Raw genomic sequence first — 21,637 nt, forward strand, 5'->3', positions numbered from 1 at the left:
TGTCCTCAAACAGTGTTACACTGGGATTGAATAAATAAACCCTGATACACTGTTCCCAAACAGTGTTACACTGGGATTGAGTAAGTCAACCCAGATACACTGTCCGAGCACAGTGTTGTTTTCTCAATCCCAGTGTAACACAGTGCGGGGACAGTGCTGGTTATTGCTGAGTAAGTGTCGCTTGATAGCACTTTCAGCTTGATAGCTTGATTGACACCTTCCATCACTTCGCTGATGATCAAGAGTGGACAGATGGGGCAGTAATTGGCCGGGTTGGACCTGTCCTGCTTTTTGTGTACAGGACATACCTAGGCAATTCTCCACATTGTTGGGTAGATGCCAGTATTGTAGCTGTGCTGGAACAGCTTGGCTAGGGATGCGGCCAGTTCTGGAGCGCAAGTCTTTAGTACTGTTGCCAGAATGTTGTCCGGGCCCATTGCCTTTGCAGTAACCAGTGCCTTCAGCTGTTTCTTGATATCACATGGAGTTGAATTAGCTGAAGACTGGCATCTGTGATGCCCAGGGCCTCAGGAGGAGGCTGAGATGGATCATTCACTTGGCACTTCTGGCTGAAGATGGATGCAAATGCTTCAATCTTGTCTTTTGCGCTGATATGCTGAGCTCCCCCATCATTGAGAATGGTGATATTTGTGGAGCCGCCTCCTTCTGTTAGTTGTTAATTGTCCACCACCATTCACGACTGGATGTGGCAGGACTACAGAGCTTTATCTGATCTATTGGTTGTGGAATTGCTTATGTCTGTCTATTGCATGCTGCTTCCGCTGTTCAGCATGCAAGTAATCCTGTGTTGCAGCTTCACCAGGTTGGCACCTCATTTTTAGGTTTGCCTGGTGCTGCTCCTGGCATCCTCTCCTGTACTCCTCTTTGAACCAAGGTTGTTACCCTGCTCAATGGTAATGGTATTATGGGGGATATTCTGGGCCATGAGGTTACAGATTGTGGTCGAATACAATTCTGCTGCTGCTGATGGCCCACAGCACTTCACGAATGCCCAGTTTTGCATTGCTAGGTCTGTTCTGAGCCTGTTTTAGATCTAGTATTATGTAATGCGAAAGGTCTAATTACTAACCTTGTTGTAAAAGAACCTTTCGGGATGAGTGACCATAATATGATAGAATTTTACATTATGTTTGAAAGTGATGTCGTAGGCCTATCAGGGGAAAACAACAGCAGCAGCCAGAGCAGTGGCACCACGGTTGGCACTGTTCAGCAGGGAGGGACAAAGCATAGAAGAGCAATAGTTATAGGGGACTCGATAGTCAGGGACACAGATAGGCGCTTCTGTGGACGTGAAAGAAACTCCAGGATGGTATGTTGCCTCCCTGGTGCCAGGGTCAAGGATGTCTCTGAATGGACAGAGGGCATTATGAAGGGGGAGGGTGAACAGCCAGAGGTTGTGGTACACATCGGTACCAACGACATAGGCAGGAAGAGTGACGAGGTCCTGCAGGGGGAGTTTAGGGAATTAGGTAGAAAGTTAAAAGACAGGACCTCTAGGGTTGTAATCTCGGGATTACTCCCTGTGCCACGTTCCAGTGAGGCTAGAAATAGGAAGATAGTGCAGCTAAACACGTGGCTGAACAGCTGGTGTAGAAGGGAGGGTTTCAGATATCTGGACCAGTGGGATCTCTTCAGGGACAGATGGGACCTGTACAAAAAGGACAGGTTGCATCTAAACTGGAGGGGCACAAATATCCTGGCTATTCTCAAGGTTTGCTAGTGTCACTCAGGAGGGTTTAAACTAGTGTGGCAGGGGGGTGGGAACCAGGGCAGTAGGACAGCAGATGAAATGACTGAGGGGGAACTAGTAAATAAGGCCAGTAAGACTAAGAGGAAGAGCAGGCAGGGAGATGTTGCGGAGCACAGCGGGACTGGTGGTGTGAAGTGCATTTGTTTCAATGCGAGAACTATAACAGCTAAGGCAGATGAACTTAGAGCTTTTTTTTTTAAGAGATACAGCACTGAAACAGGCTCTTCGGCCCACCAAGTCTGTGCCGACCATCAACGACCCATTTATACTAATCCTACACTAATCCCATATTCCTACCACATCCTCAGCTGTCCCTATATTTCCCTACCACCTACCTATTCTAGGGGCAATTTTATAATGGCCAAGCTTGGATTAGTACTTGGAACTATGATGTTGCTATTACAGAGACTTGGTTGAGGGAAGGACAGGATTGGCAGCTAAATGTTCCGGGATTTAGAAGCTTCAGGCGGGATAGAGGGGGATGTAAAAGGGGTGGGGGAGTTGCATTACTGGTTAAGGAGAATATCACAGCTGTACTGTGGGAGGACACCTCGGAGGGGTCATGCAACGAGGCAATATGGGTGGAGCTCAGGAATAAGAAGGATGCAGTCACTATGTTGGGGGTTTACTACAGGCCTCCCAACAGCCAGCGGGAGGTAGAGGAGCAGATATGTAGACAGATTTTGGAAAGATGTAAAGGTAACAGGGTTGTAGTGGTGGGCGATTTTAACTTCCCTTATATTGACTGGGACTCACTTAGTGCTAGGGGCTTAGATGGGGCAGAATTTGTAAGGAGCATCCAGGAGGGCTTCTTGAAACAATATGTAGATAGTCCAACTAGGGATGGGGCTGTACTGGACCTGGTATTGGGGAATGAGCCCGGCCAGGTGGTCGAAGTTTCAGTAGGGGAGCATTTCGGGAACAGTGACCATAATTCCATAAGTTTTAAGGTACTTGTGGAGAAGGATATGGGTAGTCCTCGGGTGAAGGTGCTAAATTGGGGGAAGGCTAATTGGGCGTCTTGCAAAGTATTAAGGTAGATAAGTCCCCAGGGCCTGATGGGATCCACCTCAGAATACTGAGGGAGGCAAGGGAAGAAATTGCTGGAGCCTTGACAGAAATCTTTGTATCCTCATTGGCTACAGGTGAGGTCCCAGAGGACTGGAGAATAGCCAATGTTGTTGCATTGTTTAAGAAGGGTAGCAAGGATAATCCAGGAAATTATAGGCCGGTGAGCCTTACGTCAGTGGTAGGGAAATTATGAGAGAGGATTCTTCGGGACAGGATTTACTCCCATTTGGAAACAAATGAACTTCTTAGCGAGAGGCAGCATGGTTTTGTAAAGTGGAGGTCGTGTCTCACTAACTTGATTGAGTTTTTTGAGGAAGTAACGAAGATGATTGATGAAGGAAGGGCAGTGGATGTTGTCTATATGGACTTCAGTAAAGCCTTTGACAAGGTCCCTCATGGCAGACTGGTACAAAAGGTGAAGTCACACGGGATCAGAGGTTAGCTGGTAAGATGGATACAGAACTGGCTCGGTCATAGAAGACAGAGGGTTGCAGTGGAAGTGTGCTTTTCTGAATGGAGGGCTGTGACTCGTGGTGTTCCGCAGGGATCAGTGCTGGGACCTTTGCTGTTTGTAGTATATATAAATAATTTGGAGGAAAATGCAGCTGGTCTGATTAGTAAGTTTGTGGACGGCACAAAGGTTGGTGGAGTTGCGGATAGTGATGAGGATTGTCAGAGGATACAGCAGGATATAGATCGGTTGGAGACTTGGGCGGAGAAATGGCAGATGGAGTTTAATCTGGATAAATGTGAGGTAATGCATTTTGGAAGAGCTAATGCAGGTGGGACGTATACAGTAAATGGCAGAACCCTGAGGAGTATTGACAGGCAGAGAGATCTGGGCGTACAGGTCCACAGGTCACTGAAAGTGGCAACGCAGGTGGATAAGGTAGTCAAGAAGGCATACGGAATGCTTGCCTTCATCGTTCGGGGCATAGAGTATAAAAATTGGCAAGTCATGTTGCAGCTGTACAGAACCTTAGTTAGGCCACACTTAGAATATTGCGTGCAATTTTGGTCGCCACACTACCGGAAGGACGTGGAGGCTTTGGAGAGGGTACAGAAGAGGTTTACCAGGATGTTGTCTGGTCTGGAGGGCATTAGCTATGAGGAGAGGCTGGATAAACTCTGATTGTATTCACTGGAATGACGGAGGTGGAGGGGTGACATGATAGAGGTTTACAAAGTTATGAGTGGCATGGACAGAGTGGATAGTCAGAAGCTTTTTCCCAGGGTGGAAGAGTCAGTTACTGGGAGACATAGGTTTAAGGTGCGAGGGGCAAAGTTTAGAGGGGATGTGCGAGACAAGTTCTTTACACAGAGGGTGGTGAGTGCGTGGAACTTGCTGCCGTGGTAGGTGGTGGAAGCAGGTACGATAGCGACGTTTAAGAGGCATCTTGACAAATACATGAATAGGATGGGAATAGAGGGATATGGTCCCCGGAAGTGAAGAAGGTTTTAGTTTAGAGAGGCATCAAGATTGGCACAGGCTTGGAGGGCCGAATGGCCTGTTCCTGTGCTGTACAGTTCTTTGTTCCTGTTCCATCTGAAGCCAGGATGTTAAATTTGACCAAAGGAAAATATGCAGCTGTGAGGGACAAATTGGCTGAGGGGGATTCGGAAAATACATCAAAAAGTATGACAGTACATTGGCAATGGATAGTCTTCAAAGAAATATTACACAGTTTACAGCAACTATACATTCTTCAAGGCACAAAAACCCCAAAAGTAAAGGCAGTCAACCTGGATAACAAAGGAAGTTAAGGATTGTATAAGATTAAAAGAAAAGGCTTATAAAGTTGCCAGAAATAGTAATAAATCTGTGGATTGGGAGGATTTTAGAATGCAGCAAAGGAGGACAAAGAAACTGATAAAGAAAGGGAGAATAGAAGATGAATGTAAGCTAGCAAAAAATATATAATGGAATGTAAAAGCTTCTATAGGTACATAAAAAGTAAATGTTTGGCTAAGACAAATGTGTGTCCATTACAGGCAGAGTCAGGAGAATTTATAATGGGGAATAGAGAAATGGCAGAGAAGTTAAATGATTACTTTGTGTCTGTCTTCACTGAAGCAGATGGAAGAAATCTCCCAGAATTAGAGATCCAAGGGATTAGGGGGAATGAGGAATTGAAGGAAATTAGTATTATTAGAAAGAAGATTGTATTGGAGAAATTAATGGGGCTGAAGGTTGATAAGTCCCCAGGACCTGATATTCTACATCCCAGAGTGTTGAAGGAGGTAGCTATGGAGATAATGGATGCATTGGTGATCATCTTCCAAAATTCTGTAGATTCTGGAGCGGTTCCTGCAGATTGGAAGGTGGCAAATGTCACCCCAGTATTTAAGAAGGGTGGGAGAGAGAAAACGAGGGATTACAGACCTGTTAGCCTAACATCAGAAACTGTGCCTGTATTCTCTAGAGTTTCGAAAAATTAGATAAAATGTGACACTTGGATAATAATGATCTGATAGGGCATAGTCAACATGGAATTATGAATGGGAAATCATGTTTGACGAACCTGTTGGAGTTTTTTGAGGATGTTACTAACAGAATTGATAAAGGGAACCTTAGTTAGGCCACACTTAGAATATTGCGTGCAATTCTGGTCGCCACACTACCAGAAGGACGTGGAGGCTTTGGAGAGGGTACAGAGGAGATTTACCAGGATGTTGCCGACCATCAACCACCCATTTATACTAATCCTACACTAATTCCATATTCCTACCACATCCCCACCTGTCCCTATATTCCCCTACCACCTACCTATACTAGGGGCAATTTATAATGGCCAATTAACCTATCAACCTGCAAGTCTTTGGCATGTGGGAGGAAACAGAAGCACCCGGAGGAACCCACACAGACACAGGAAGAACTTGCAAACTCCACACAGACAGTACCCAGAATTGAACCCGGGTCGCTGGAGCTGTGAGGCTGCGGTGCTAACCACTGCGCCACTGTGCTGCCCATCATGACGATTTGAGTACAGGAATAATGAAGTCTTGCTTCAATTGTACAGAACCTTGGTTAGACCGCACCTGGAGTACTATGTGCAGTTTTGGTCCCCTTATCTTAGGAAGGATATTATTGCCATAGAGGGAGTGGAAGAAAGATTTACCAGACTTGTTCCCGGGATGGCGGGACTGTCCTATGAAGAGAGCTTAGGGAAACTGGGCCTGTATTCTCTCGAGTTTCGAAGAATGTGAGGTGATCTCATTGTAACCTACAAAATACTTAAAAGGGATAGACAGGGTCGGACAGATGCTGATAAGACGTTTCCCCTGGTTGGAGAGTCTAGAACCAGGGGACATAATTTCAAAATAAGGGGGAAGCCACTTAGGACAGAGATGAGGAGAAATTTCTTTACTCAGAGGGTTGTGAATCTTTGGAATTCTTTACCCCAGAGGGCTGTGGCAGCTCAGTCATTGAGTATGTTTAAAGCAGAGATTGACAGATTTCAAAATACAAATGACATAAGGGGATATGAGGATGGTGTGGGAAAAAGGCATTGAAGTGGATGATCAGCCATGATCATATTGAATGGCAGGGCAGGCTCAATGGGCTGAATGGCCCGTTCCTATGTTCCAATGTTCCTATCCCCTTTAGCACAATGGTTGTGCCACACAACACAATGGAGGGTTTCCTCAATGGGAAGACGGGACTTCATCTCCACAACGACTATGCAGTGGTCACTCCTACCAATGCTGACATGGACAGACGCATCTTTGATGGGTATATTGGTGAGGACAAGGTCCAGTAGGTGTTTCTCTCTTGTTGGTTCCCTCACCACCTGCCGCAATCTAACAGCTATGTCCTTTAGGACTCGGCCAGCTCGTTCAGCAGTGGTGCTACTGTGCCACTCTTGGTGATGGACTTTGAGGTACCCCACACAGAAAACATTCTGTGCCCTTGCAACCCTCAGTGCTTCTTCCAACATGGGGAAGTACTGATTCTTCAGCTGAGGGAGCGTACTAGGTGGTTATCAGCAGGAGGTTTCGTTGCCCATGTTTGACCTGATGCCATGGGAATCAATGCTGAGGATTGCCAGGGCCACTCCCTCCCGACTGTATACCATTCTGTCCCTGCAGGTGGGTTCGACCTGCCAGTGGGAGAGGACGTATCCAGAGATGGTGATGGAGGAGTGTGGGACATCGGCTGTAAGATGTGATAATCTATGTCAGACTGTTGCTTTACCAGTTGGTGGGACAGCACTGCCTAGTGAGAAAGACTTATCAGGGTCGCCTGGGCTGGGTGTGCCTTTGTCATTTCGGTGCCTCGGTTGATGCCAGGTGGTCCATCTGCTTTTATTCCTTTGCAACTTTCCTGTAGCTCTTTGATAGAATGGAATGACTTGCTAGGCTGTTTCAGAGAGCAGTTAAGATTCAGCCACATTGCTGTGGGTCTGGAGTCACATGTAGGCCAGATCAGGTAAGGACAGCAGATTTCCTTCCCTAAAGGACGTGAGTGAACCAGATGGGTTTTTATGACAATCTGGTAGTTTCAGTTACCATTACCGGGACTAGATTTGTTTTAAATTCTGGATTTATTAGTTAAATTTAAATTCCACCAGCTGTGGGATTTGAACTCGTGTCTCCAGAGGGTTACTACTCCAGTAACAGTACCGTCCCCCACTAGGTGCGTTCGCCTTCTCTAACAGTTTTCAGTTGAAAGAAAAGTTTGTGAAGGTCATTGCCACTGGAACAGCTACAGTTTGTGTGCCATGTTATTGGGTGAGCATTGATTGCTAATTGCAGTGTTTGTTTCTGCCCCTGGCAGGTGCTGGCTCATGCGATCACTGAGCATGTGGAAGATGCAGGTGTTCATTCTGGAGATGCGACATTGATCCTCCCAACACAGACCATCAGCCAAGGAGCCTTGGAGAAGGTTGGGAGCAGCCCAAGTGTCATAGAATCATACAGCAGAGAAAGAGACCATTCAGCCCATCCTGCCTGTACCAGCTCTTTAAAAGGGCTATACAATCAGTCCCACTCCCCAGCTCTTTTCTCATCGCCCTGGAAATTTCTCTTTTAAGTATTTATCCACTTCCATTTTGATAGTTACTATTGAATTTGTTTCCCTTACCCTTTCAGAGAGTGCATTTCAGATCACAACAGCTCACTGAGTAAACCGATTTCTCATCTGCCTTTTTGCTAATTATTTAAAATTTGGGTCCTTTGATTTCTGACCCTCCTGACAGTTTCTTTTTATTTACTTCATCAAAACCCTCCATGCTTTTGAAGACCTTTATTAAAAGTCCTCTTCACCTTTTCTGTTCAAAGGAGAACAACCTAAGCTTCTTTAGTCTCCTTGTAAAACTGAACCCACTCATTGATGCCATCAGCTATATTCATTAAACACTGCATTCCTGCTGTTGTTACTGAAAGGTTACATAGAAACACAAGTTTTCCTTTCAGCCCCTCAAACCTGTTCCATTCAATTAGATCATGGCTGACCTGTTTCTGAACTGCATTTATCCATCTTAGCTCCATATCCCTTGATACCCTAACTTAACAAAATCTCTGATCTCCATTTTGAAAGCTTGAATTGCTCAAGCATACACAGCCTTTTGGGGGAGAGAGTTTGAGATTTTTCACTACCCTTGCTTCATGATTTCGCTTCAGAATGGCCTAGCTGTAATTTTAAGATTGTGCCCTCTTGTTTTGGACTCCCCCAGGGGAAATAGTTCCTCTGTATCTACCCTATTGAACGTTCCTTTCAGGTGAAGCAGCGATTTACTTGTAATTCTTTCAAAGTAGTATACTGTTTTCGCTGCTCACAATGTGATCTCCTCTACATTGGGGAGACCCAACACAGACTGGGTGACCCCCAAGCTTCCGGTTGTTTGCCATTTCAGCACTCCCCCCTTCTCTCATGCTCACATCTCTGTCCTGGGATTGCTGCAGTGTTCCAGTGAACATCAACGCAACCTCGAGGAACAGCATATCATTTACCGATTAGGCACACTACAGCCTGCCGGACTGAACATAGAGTTCAATAATTTCAGAGCATGATGGGCCCCCCATTTTACTTTAGTTATTTTTTTCTTTTTCCTTTTTTAAAATATTTTTTTTGTGTTTATTTTATTTTATTTCATCTTGGTTTGTACAGTTTACTTACCCACTGTTTTTTTTTCATGTTTGTACTTGCGGCTATTCAATTTTCAGTCCATTAACACCTTATCTGTACTCATGCTTTGTCTTTCAACACACCATTAACATATTGTTTGCCTTTGCTCCACGACCTTCTGGTCAGCTATTCTGTGACCTTGTCCTGTCTACACCTTCTCCTTTGTTATCTCTTGCCCCACCCCACTTTACTTGCTTATAAACTTTTACATTTCTAATATTTGCTAGTTCTGAAGAAGGGTCTCAGACCTGAAACGTTAACTCTGCTTCTCTCTCCACAGATGCTGCCAGACCTGCTGAGTATTTCCAGCGTTTCTTGTTTTTATTACTATTGAATTCTTGTATCATTTTAAGCATATCAATAAGAGCACCACTCAATCTGGCACATTTAAGCTTCTCCCATGATCATCAGCATCTCTAACTATAAATGACCTGACCTGCAGCTTGAACTCACAAGCCTGAGCTACTGATGCTGCTGTCCACTCGGGTGTCTCTTGTCATGGGGAGCCAGACCGTCATCGTTGCATCTCTCTGTGTTACACAGAAGACCAGGCACAAAAATAGACAGTGCTCCCTTGCTGCCAGTTTACTGGTCAATTCTGGCTCATTACTAAATCTCGTCTGTTAAAACCTAATGCGTCAGATCTTGCTGGAAAAATAACAGCGAGTTCACAACATTAATGCACAAATCAGCCAGCAAGTTCAGAGGATTAAGTGACACGAGTGAGTTGCAAATCTCCAGAACCTGGTGATCGATTTACACCACCCTGCCATTTGCCTCGCACAAACACCGTCTCATCCTTAGCCTCCCCATTATTTTGCACATTAATTAAACTCGCTGCAGAAAGTTAGGACTGGATCTTAACAATGTAAGTACCTTTTTAATGACATGGTAATTATTAGCGCAATGCCAATCAATCTCTCTGGCTGAGAAAGAGAACTGTTCAATCTCATTCCTGCATGTCCTAAATTGCTCTTAGAGATTTTAAAAATGCCATATAAAATGTTTACATTTTTTTTCTTTCTTTTCCTTTTCTTCCTTCCTCCCTCAATCCAATTTTTTGAACTAACACTTGACTAATGCTGCACGCTGCGAAATGCCCAGCCTCTGCAAGATCTGACCCAAGATTTCCGAAAATTGACCTGGATACTGTCTCGGAATTAACTGCCTTTATGACTTGAGCAGTTTTGCAACTCCCAGTCTCTAAGACAAATAAAATCTCCCATTCTAACACGTGTGGATAAATGCTCACTGAGCATGCACATGTTGAATGGCCATATGGCTGAGAAGCTAGTGCTCAGCTACATAGTCCAGCAAAGGTCATTTTCTTCAGGAGCGAAGAAAGGTCATAGAGTCCTGGAGTTATACGGCACAGAAACAGGTCCTTCGGCCCATTGTGTCTGTGCCGGCCATCAAGCACCTAACTATTCTAATCACATTTTCCAGCACTTGGCCCCTAGCCTTGTATGCTATTGCATTTCAAGTGCTCATCTAAATACTTTTTAAATGTTGTGAAGGTTCCTGCCTCTACCACCCCTTCAGGCAGATTATTCCAGATTCCACCACACTCTGGGTGAAAATTTTTTTCTTCAAATCTGCTCTAAACCTCCTGCCCCTGGTTAAATCTATGCTCCCTGGTTATTGACCCCTCCGGTAAGGAAAAAAGGTCTCTTCCTATCTAACCTATCAATGCCCTTCATAATTTTGTATACCTCAATCAGGTCCCCCCCTCAGCCTTCTCTGTTTTAAGGAGAACAACCCTAGCCTCTTCAGTCTCTCTTCATAGCTGAAATGCTCCATCCCAGGCAACATCCTGGTGAATCTCCTCTGCACCCTCTCCAGTGCAATCGCATCCTTCCTATAGTATCGGGACCAGAACTATACACAGTACTCCAGCTGTGGCCTAACTAGCAGTTTATACAGCTCCAGCATAACCTCCCTGCTTTATATTCTATGCCTCGGCTAATAAAGGCAAGTATCCCATATGCCTTCCTAACCACCTTATCTACCTGTGCTACTGCCTTCAGTGATCTATGGACAAGTACACCAAGGTCCCTCTGACCTTCTGTACTTCCTAGGGTCCTACCATCCATTGTATGTTCCCTTGCTTTGTTAGTCCTCCCAAAATGCATCACCTCACATTTCTCAGGATTAAATTCCATTTGCCACTGCTCTACCCATCTTACCAGCCCATCTATATTGTCCTGTAATCTAAGGCTTTCCTCCTCACTATTTACAACACCACCAATTTTCATGTCATCTGCGAACTTACTTATCACACTTCCTATATTCACATCTAAATCATTAATGTACACTACAAACAGCAAGGGTCCCACCACTGATCCCTGTGGTACACCACTAGTCACAGACTTCCACTCGCAAAAGCAACCCTCGACCATTACCCTCTGTTTCCTGCCACTAAGCCAATTTTGGATCCAATTTGCCAAATTGCCCTGGATCCCAAGGGCTGTTACCTTCTTAACCAATCACCCATGTGGGACCTCATCAAAACCCTTACTGAAGTCCATGTAGACTACATCAACTGCTTTACCCTCATCTACACATCTAGTCACCTCCTTGAAAAATTCAATCAAATTAGTTAGACACTATCTCCCCCTGACAAAGCCATGCTGACTATCCCTGATTATTCCCTGCCTCTCCAAGTGGAGATGATCCTGTCCCTCAGAATTTTTTCCAATAGTTTCCCAACCACTGATGTTAGACTCACTGGCCTGTAATTACCTGATCTATCCCTGCTACCCTTCTTGAATAATGGTACCACATTCGCTGTCCTCCAATCCTCTGGTAGCTCTCCTGTGGCCAGAGAGGATATGAAAATTTGTGTCAGAGCCCCTGCCTCACATAACAGCCTGGGATACATCTCATCTTGGCCTGGGGACTTATCCACTTTTAAGCCCGCTAAAACATCTAATACTTCCTCCCTTTCAATGTTCATATGTTCAAGTATATCGCAATCCCCCTCCCTGATCTCTACACATACATCGTCATTCTCCACAGTGAAAATAGATGAAAAGTAATCATTTAAAACCTCACCTATGTCCTCCGGCTCCACACACACGCATTTCCACTTTGGCCCCTAATGGGCCCTACTTTTTCCCTGGTTATCCTCTTGCCCTTAATATACTTATAAACACCTTAGGATTTTCCTTTATATTGACCGCCAATGTTTTTTCATGTCCCCTCTTCGCTCTCCTAATTACTTTTTTAAGTACCCCCTCCCACACTTTCTGTACTCCTCTAATGCCTCCGCTGATTTCAGCACTCTGAATCTGCCATAAGCCCCCCCTTTTTTTTCCTGATCCAATACTCTATATCCTTTCACATCCAGGGTTCCCTGGACTTGATGGTCCTACCCTTCACCTTAACATGTATGTGTTGGCTCTGGGCCCTCACTATTTCCTCTTTGACTCCCACTGGTCTGATGTAGACTTTCCTACAAGTAGCTGTTCCCAGTCCACTTTGTCCAGATCCTGTTTTATCAAATTGAAATCGGCCTTTCCCCAATTCAGTACCTTTATTTCTGGCCCGTCTTTGTCCTTTTCCATAACTACCTTAAATCTCAGAGTTATGGTCACTATCCCCGAAATTCTCCCCCACTGATACTTCTACCACTTGTCCAGCTTCATTCCCTAGGATTAGGTCCAGTTCTGCCCCTTCTCTTGTAGGACTTTCTACGTACTGGCTCAAAAAGCTCTCCTGTATGCATTTTAAGAATTCCTCCCCCTTTAAGCCTTTTGCACTAAGACTATCCCAGTTGATATTAGGTAAATTGAAATCCCCTACTATTATTACCCTATTATTTTTACACCTCTGAGATTTGCCTACATATCTGTTCCTCTATCTCTCTCTGACTGTTTGGGGGCCTGTAGTACACACCTAGCCAAGTGATTGCCCCCCTTTTGTTTTTAGGTTCTACCCATATGGCCTCATTTGAGAAACTTTCTAAGATATCATCCCTCCTTACTGCAGTAATTGACTCCTTGATCAACAGTACAATGCCACCTCTTTTACACCCTCCCCTATCACGCCTGAAGATTCTATACCCTGGAGTATTGAGTTGCCAGTCCTGCCCCTCCTACAGCCATGTCTCTGTGATAGCAATAATATCATAATCTCATGTGCTAATGAATGCCCTCAATTCATCTGCCTTATTCATAAGCTTCCTTGCATTAAAATAAATGCAATCCAGCCTTGCATTATTCACTTGTGCCTTAACAGGTCTATATTGGCTGTGCCTTCCAGACTGACTCAGTTTCTCTTCTATATTTGGCTGTGCCTCATCTCATACTGTATCTCCACTCTGTGCCCCATCCCCCTGCCAAATTAGTTTAAACCCCTCCCAACAGCACTAGCAAACCTCCCAGCAAGGATGTTGGTCCCATTCCGGTTCAGGTGCAACCCGTCCAACTTGTACAGGTCCCACTTTTGCCAGAAACAAAATCAGTGCTCCAGGAACCTAAAGCTCTCCCTCCTGCACCACCTCCTCAGCCACGCATTCATCTGCTCTATCCTCCTATTCCTATACTCGCTAGCATGTGGCACAGGGAGTAATCCAGAGATTACAACCTTTGAGGTCCTGCTTTTTAATCTGCTACCTAGCTCCCTAAATTCTTGTTGCAGGACGTCACCCCTCTTTCTACCTATGCCGTTGGTACCAATGTGTATCACGACCTCTGACGGCTCACCCTCCACCTTCTGAATGTCCTGGGAACTGGGAAAATAATAAAAAGTGCAGCTGGGCGAATCTGTAACGGTAACATCAGAATGCATTGCACCTTGGCATCATTTTGAAAAGGTATGGGTCATTACACAATCTACTGCATCCTAGGAAATCTTCAAAATGACTTGGCAAATATCTCCAGGAATTCACTGCCTTTATGACTTGAGCTGTTTTGCAACTCCCAGTCTCTATGGCAAGTAAAATCTCCCATTCTAACACGTGTTCCTGGGAAATCTCAGTACCCCAGTAACTAACTGGGTAATCTCAGGCCCCCAGTAATTACCCGGGAAATCTCAGTGCCACTGCCCCCAGTAATTACCCAGGAAATCTCAATGCCACTGCCCCCCAGTAATTACCCGGGAAATCTCAGCGCCACTGCCCCCCAGTAATTACCCGGGAAATCTCAGCGCCACTGCCCCCCCCCAGTAATTACCCGGGAAATCTCAGCGCCACTGCCCCCCAGTAATTACCCGGGAAATCTCAGCGCCACTGCCCCCCCCCAGTAATTACCCGGGAAATCTCAGCGCCACTGCCCCCCAGTAATTACCCGGGAAATCTCAATGGCACTGCCCCCCAGTAATTACCCGGGAAATCTCAGCGCCACTGCCCCCCAGTAATTACCCGGGAAATCTCAGCGCCACTGCCCCCCCCCCAGTAATTACCCGGGAAATCTCAGCGCCACTGCCCCCCAGTAATTACCCGGGAAATCTCAGCGCCACTGCCCCCCCCCAGTAATTACCCGGGAAATCTCAGCGCCACTGCCCCCCCCCCCCCAGTAATTACCCGGGAAATCTCAGTGCCACTGCCCCCCAGTAATTGCCTTTCATATTCTTTCTGTTTTAGGTTAAAATTGCAACCAGGAAGATATCCAGAGCATTTGAAATTTCTGGCCCATTCAATGTACAGTTTCTTGTGAAAGGAAATGATGTGATGGTAAGCAATCTACTGCATTATGCTTAAGATGCGTTATCCTGGTATTTATAGAGATGGTTACCAAAGAATATCTGTTGCGTTACATTCCTCATTTTCCTGTGTGTTTAGTTGATATGACTGTTTATTTTAACGGGATCACCAGTCAGTTATGTTGTGCTTGTTTAGGTCTTTTGGATTGCTGTGACATTGTCACTTGTCATGAGTGATGAGCAAATTCTATCATCGCTGTTGCGTAATACTTCACACACGATTTACTCCATGTTAGCTCTGCGTTACTGGGAAAACACAATTTTTCAACACTCTTAATCGTCAGTCAGAGCTGATGCAGTGTCCGATTGAGCGTGTCCAGGCAAAATGGAGCCAAAGATACCTGGGATTCCCTTTCGAAAATTGAGTGCTGGACATACAGAGACCATTGAGTTGCATTACTTATGCCATTTATCACTGTTATCGCCACTGAACATCTAGCTATGAACATACGCAGAAGACCAGCTGGCACATGAGGTCTCCCTCATTCAGCCATTTTGCAGCTAAGCAACATGATGCCCAATGCACCTTGTCCACCAGCTAGACAACCATATAATCTTCTAGGACAGCAAACACACAGATTCAAACAATTCCAGGCCAATTCAAGGGGAAAGTAATTCTGGGAAACATGAGTTCCAGGAGCTTATATTGATCACAAGGTACATTACCCAACAACAACAATAACTTGTATTTACATAACACTTGTAACATATTAAAACATCCCAAGATGCTTCACAAGAGCGTAATCAAACAAAAATGGGCACTAAACCATATAAGGAGATATTAGGGTAAAGCTTTTTGAAACAGGTAGCTTTTAAGGTGTGTCTTAAAGGAGGAAAGAGAGGCGGAGAGAGAATTCCAGAGCCTGGGGCCTTGGCAGCTGAAAGCATAGTCTCCAATGGTGGAGTGATTAAAATTGAAGATGCTCAATGTGCCGGGATTGGAGAAGCGCTGATACTTTAGTGGCTTGTAAGGCTGGAGGAGATTACAGAAATAGTGAGGGTAAGGTCATGGAGGGAGAGTACAGAGATGGTGAGGGTAAGGGCATGGAGGGAGAGTACAGAGATGGTGAGGGTAAGGGCATGGAGGGAGAGTACAGAGATGGTGAGGGTAAGGGCATGGAGGGAGAGTACAGAGATGGTGAGGGTAAGGTCATGGAGGGAGAGTACAGAGATGGTGAGGGTAAGGTCATGGAGGGAGAGTACAGAGATGGTGAGGGTAAGGTCATGGAGAGAGAGTACAGAGATGGTGAGGGTAAGGTCATGGAGGGAGAGTACAGAGATGGTGAGGGTAACGCCATGCAGGGGATTTGAAAACAAGCATGAGAATTTTCAAATTGAGGCGATGCTGAGGGAGTGAATGTAGGTCGGTAAGAATAGGGATGATGGGTGAACCTACTTGGTGCGATTTCAAACACAGGCAGCAGAGTTTTCAACGACTTCAAATTTACAGAGGGTAGTCGATGGGAGGCTGGCCAGGAGAACGTTGGAATAGTCACATCTAGAGGTAATGAATGCATGGGGATTTCAGCAGCAGATGAGCTGAGGTGGGCTCGACCCAGCTGGTCTTTACTGATGTTTGTGCTCCACGCGAACCTCTTCCCACCCCTATCTAACCCTATCAGCATAAACTTCGATTTTCATCTGTTTTGTTTCAATATTTATAGTTCCTTGACACTAAGTTTCATGTCCTGATTGTGCTTGGCTTTTCCATATCTAGCTTCGAGAATATTTTTTCTTTTTGTTGTCATCATGCACCTAGTAAAGGAACGGTTGCTGCAAAGGCTGCAGTAAATTATTGCTGACAGTCTCTGAAATGCTACATATGATTGTAACCACAGCCTTATTGTTCAGTGAGAAATGTGTAAATGATTTGACGAGCGATGGGGGATGATAGATTGGTTAACAGAGCAATGCAGTGTGGTTGGTACACGCACATCTTAGGCCGTGATTTTAATGGTTATAGCTCCAGAGCACCACCAGTGCGAGTGCCACGAAGCCCCAAAGCCATAAAAATAGCACTGCCGTGCTGTTGACCACTTCCTGTGCCCCTCGTGTGGTGGTCATGTCTGTGCTAATTGCAGGAAAACCCCAATTAGTGCTATTTAAAGGGACATGCATCCAATCAGCAAGTGAAGTGCTGTTGACTTCTGCTGTTGCAAAGTTGGTAGAAATACTGTGGCTAGTTTTTAGAGGTTTTTTAATATATTCGTTCATGAGATATGGGCATTACTGGAAAGGCCAACATTTATTGCCCATCCCTAATTGCCCTTGAGAAGGTGGTGGTGAGCTGCCTTCTTGAACCGTTGCAGTCCATGCGGGGTAGGTACACCCACAGTGCTGTTAGGAAGGGAGTTCCAGGATTTTGACCCAGCGACAGTGAAGGAGCGATGGTATAATTCCGAGTCAGGATGATGTGTGGCTTAGAGGGGATTTGCAGTTGGTGGTGTTCCCACGCATCTGCTGCCCTTGTCCTTCCAGGTGGTTGCGGGTTTGGAAGGTGCCGTCAAAGTTGCTGCAGTGCATCTTGTAGATGGTACACACTGCTGCCACTGTGCGTCGGTGGTGGAGGGAGTGAATGTTGAGGGTGATGGATGGGGTGCCAGTCAAGTGGGCTGCTTTGTCCTGGGTGGTGTCGAGCTTCATGAGTGTTGTTGGAACTGCACCCATCCAGGCAAGTGGAGAATATTCCATCACACTCCTGACTTGTGCCTTATAGATGGTGGACAGATTGGGGAGCAGCCATGATGCCTTCATTCTGAGGCTGTCTACCATCCTGCTGTCTGCACGCCTCCAAGACCAACCAGAGGGACATTGATGCTTTTGGACAAAGGCTACTCCCTGTACATGTGACTCATGAACTCCTCCACTACCCAACAATGCGAGGACAGTGGGTGCTGTATCATGGCTGGGTCGCAACTATTGCCATGGAGTTGTCCACCCTCTCACAGTGGAAAGGATGGGCACCAAGCTCTGCAAGATGCCCTGTGCTATGTTGGAGCTAAACTCATCCATCCTTCTTGACAGTGACAGGAGGCTGTCTGGCAGGGCAGCCAATGCAGCAAGCATCTTGGTGTGCATGTTTATCAGTGTTCTGCTGTAGACTGCCCCATCAAAGTCCTTGGCGAGAATGTTACGCCACCCCAACGAGAGGGATGGTGGCAGGGGTAGTGTAAAATGGAGCGGCAGGCTCCGGGAGGCTTTTCGGTCCACTCCCACCTTCGCCGCCCTTTTCGTAGGGTGAGGGAGGGGTGAAAAGCAGCCCACCCGCCCCAGGCCAATCAAGGCCCTTAAGTGGCCACTTAACAGCCGCTTAAGGGCCTTCGCCCACCTCCACGCGGATTTTATGTGTGGCAAGCGGGCGGCACAGTGGCGCAGTGGTTAGCACTGCAGCCTCACAGCTCCAGGGACCTGGGTTCGATTCTGGGTACTGCCTGTGTGGAGTTTGCAAGTTCTCCCTGTGTCTGCGTGGGTTTTCTCCGGGTGCTCCGGTTTCCTCCCACAAGCCAAAAAGACTTGCAGGTTGATAGGTAAATTGGCCATTATAAATTGTCACTAGTATAGGTAGGTGGTAGGGAAATATAGGGACAGGTGGGGATGTTTGGTAGGAATGTGGGATTAGTGTAGGATTAGTATAAATGGGTGGTTGATGTTTGGCACAGACTCGGTGGGCCGAAGGGCCTGTTTCAGTGCTGTATCTCTAATCTAATCCTGGAGCCGGGAAAAGCCTCCTGGGAAAACCAGGCGGCTACCGATCATCCCAGGGGTGTCTGGAGTTCACTGCCAGGAATGGTGGTGGAGGCAGAAACCCTCAGTTCTTTTAAAAGGTACCTGGACATGCACCTGAAGTGCTGTAACCTGCGAGGCTATGGATCAGGTGCTGGAAGGTGGGATTAGATTGGGCGGTTAGTTTTTCTGGCCGGTTCAACCGTTTCCCTTTCATAAAACCATGTTGACTCTGCCTGATTGCATTATGATATTCTAAATGTCCTGCTACTAGGGTGTACTAGCTAGATGGATAAAGAACTGGCTGGGCAACAGGAGACAGAGAGTAGCAGTGGAAGGGAGTTTCTCAAAATGGAGACGTGTGACCAGTGGTGTTCCACAGGGATCCGTGCTGGGACCACTGTTGTTTGTGATATACATAAATGATTTGGAGGAAAGTATAGGTGGTCTGATTAGCAAGTTTGCAGACGACACTAAGATTGGTGGAGTAGCAGATAGTGAAGGGGACTGTCAGAGAATATAGCAGAATATAGATAGATTGGAGAGTTGGGCAGAGAAATGGCAGATGGAGTTCAATCCGGGCAAATGTGAGGTGATGCATTTTGGAAGATCCAATTCAAGAGTGAACTATACAATAAATGGAAAAGTCCTGGGGAAAATTGATGTACAGAGAGATTTGGGTGTTCAGGTCCATTGTTCCCTGAAGGTGGCGACGCTGGTCAATAGAGTGGTCAAGAAGGCATACGGCATGCTTTCCTTCATCGGACAGGGTATTGAGTACAAGAGTTGGCAGGTCATGTTACAGTTGTATAAGACTTTGGTTCGGCCACATTTGGAATACTGCGTGCAGTTCTGGTCGCCACATTACCAAAAGGATGTAGATGCTTTGGAGAGGGTGCAGAGGAGGTTCACCAGGATGTTGCCTGGTATGGAGGGCACTAGCTATGAAGAGAGGTTGAGTAGATTAGGATTATTTTCATTCGAAAGACGGAGGTTGAGGGGGGACCTGATTGAGGTGTACAAAATCATGAGAGGTATAGACAGGGTGGATAGCAAGAGGCTTTTTCCCAGAGTGGGGGATTCAATTACTAGGGGTCACGAGTTCCCCTCTCACTTTGAAAAGTTTAGGGGGGATATGCGTGGAAAGTTCTTTACGCAGAGGGTGGTGGGTGCCTGGAACGCGTTGCCAGCGGAGGTGGTAGACGCGGGCACGATAGCGTCTTTTAAGATGTATCTCGACAGATACATGAATGGGCAGGAAGCAAAGGAGATACAGACCCTTAGAAAATAGGCGACATGTTTAGATAGAGGATCTGGATCGGCGCAGGCTTGGAGGGCCGAAGGGCCTGTTCCTGTGCTGTAATTTTCTTTGTTCTTTTGTTCTTTACTACTTCCTTCATAATGGATTCTAGCATTTTCTCAATACAGATGTTAGGTTAACTGGCTTACAGTTTTCTGCTTTCTGTTTCCCTCCTTTTTTGAATAGAGGTGTTACATTTGCGGTTTTCCAAAGCATCCACTGGATGTTACCTGGATACTTTGTTCCAGGAGGCAGTCATACCCCTTAGGCTAAGTAATACTTTAGAGTTTGTCAATGGTTGGATAGGAGGTATAGCAGGTATAAGTCGGGCAGATATGGGGATCCAGGATGTAGTTGATGGAGGAGCCTTGGCACTTGACTTTGACCAGTGGGTAAGAGGATGAGAATGAAGACTGTAGGGTGGATGGAAAAGTTGATCATGGCACCATGGTGCAGGCAGCCATTCAAGTGGGAGGAGTGAAAAGGAATGGGGTAGTGATAGAGGACAGTATAGTCTGGGGGATAGATATTGTTCTCTGCAGCCACGACAGGACGCTCCAAAGGCTGTGTTGCCTGCCCAGTGCCAGGGTTCGCGACATGTCCACATGGCTGGAGAAGAACTTGGAATGGGAGGGGGAGGATTCAGTTGTTGTGATCCACATAGGAAAATGGCATAGTTGGCCTTTATAGCAAGGGGATCGGAGCACAAGAATAAGGAAATCTCACTACAATTGTATAAGGCTTTGTTGAGACCACACCTGGAGTATTGTGCACAGTTTTGGTCTCCATACCTAAGGAAGGATATATCTGTTTTCGAGTTGGTACAGCGAAGGTTCACCAGGTTAGTTCCTGGGATCAGACAGTTGTCCTATGATGAGAGGCTGAGTAAATTGGGCCTAACCCCTCTCTTTTTAGAAGAATAAGAGGTGATCTTATTGAAACAATACAAGATTTTGAAGGGGCTTGACAGAGTAGACACTGACGGGGTGTTACCCCTGGTTAGAAAACCTAGAACACAGGATCACAGTCTCAGAATAAGGGGTTGATCATTTAGGTCTGAGATGAGGAAAAATATCTTCGCTCAAAATCTTTGGAATTCTCTATCCCAGAGAGTTGTGGATACTCCATCATTGAATATATTCAAGGCTGGGATAAACAGACATTTGATCTCTCAGGGAGTCAAGAGATATGGGGAGCAGGTGGGAAAGAGGAATTGAGGCAGTAGATCAGCCATGATCAAATTGAATGAGAGCAAGCTCGACGAGCCATATGGTCTACTCCTGTTCCTATTTCTTAAGTTCTTTTGTTCTTATAAACCATTTGGGGTATAGACCAGCCTGGTTAGTGGGCCAGCTGTTACATGTGTATCTCTGATTTGACAGTAGTTTGAAATTGAAACGGTTTTAAATTCGCTCGGTTGCATGGTGCTGTTGTAGCACCGTGTGTCCTGGTGCATCCTGTTGTTAAGCAAGAACAAGCACAAAGCAGTTACTGTACTGACTGCTGTCCTCTAAGTATTTGCTACAACAGCAACTTTCATTTTTCTAGCACCTATAATGTGGTAAAATGTCCCAAAGCACTTCACAAGAGTGTCATCAGACACAATGTGACTCTAAGTCATGTAAAGAGATATTAGGACAGCTGGGTTTTAAGGAGTGTCTTTAAGGGGGAAAGAGAGGTGGAAATGTTTAGGGAAGGAATTTCGGAGCTCATCCGTAGGCTGCTGAAGTGGTGGCTGCCAATGGTGACGGGATTAAAGCTGGGATGCGCAAGAGGCCAGAATTGGAGGAGCACCGAGATCTTGGAGGGTTGTGAGACTGGAGGAGACTAGAGATTGAGTGAGGCAAGCCCATGGATGTATTTGAAAACAAGGATGAGAATTTAAAAATAGAGTTGTTGCCAGGCAATGAGCAGTGGAAGTCAGAAAGCACAGTGATGATGG

At 45.9% G+C, this 21,637-nt stretch overlaps 1 protein-coding gene across 1 annotated transcript in view; it reads left to right on the forward strand.

Moving 5' to 3' along the window:
* The window catches only part of cps1 (carbamoyl-phosphate synthase 1, mitochondrial), a 260,110-nt gene that overhangs the window by 211,736 nt on the left and 26,737 nt on the right, over positions 1-21,637 (forward strand). Inside the window, exons 30-31 of the mRNA XM_068036228.1 lie at positions 7,620-7,727; positions 14,554-14,643. Coding sequence (XP_067892329.1) covers positions 7,620-7,727; positions 14,554-14,643 — 198 coding nt within the window. The remainder of the gene's footprint in view (positions 1-7,619; positions 7,728-14,553; positions 14,644-21,637) is intronic.

Source organism: Heterodontus francisci, chromosome 7 (genome assembly GCF_036365525.1).
Source record: "Heterodontus francisci isolate sHetFra1 chromosome 7, sHetFra1.hap1, whole genome shotgun sequence".
NCBI lineage: Eukaryota > Metazoa > Chordata > Chondrichthyes > Heterodontiformes > Heterodontidae > Heterodontus > Heterodontus francisci.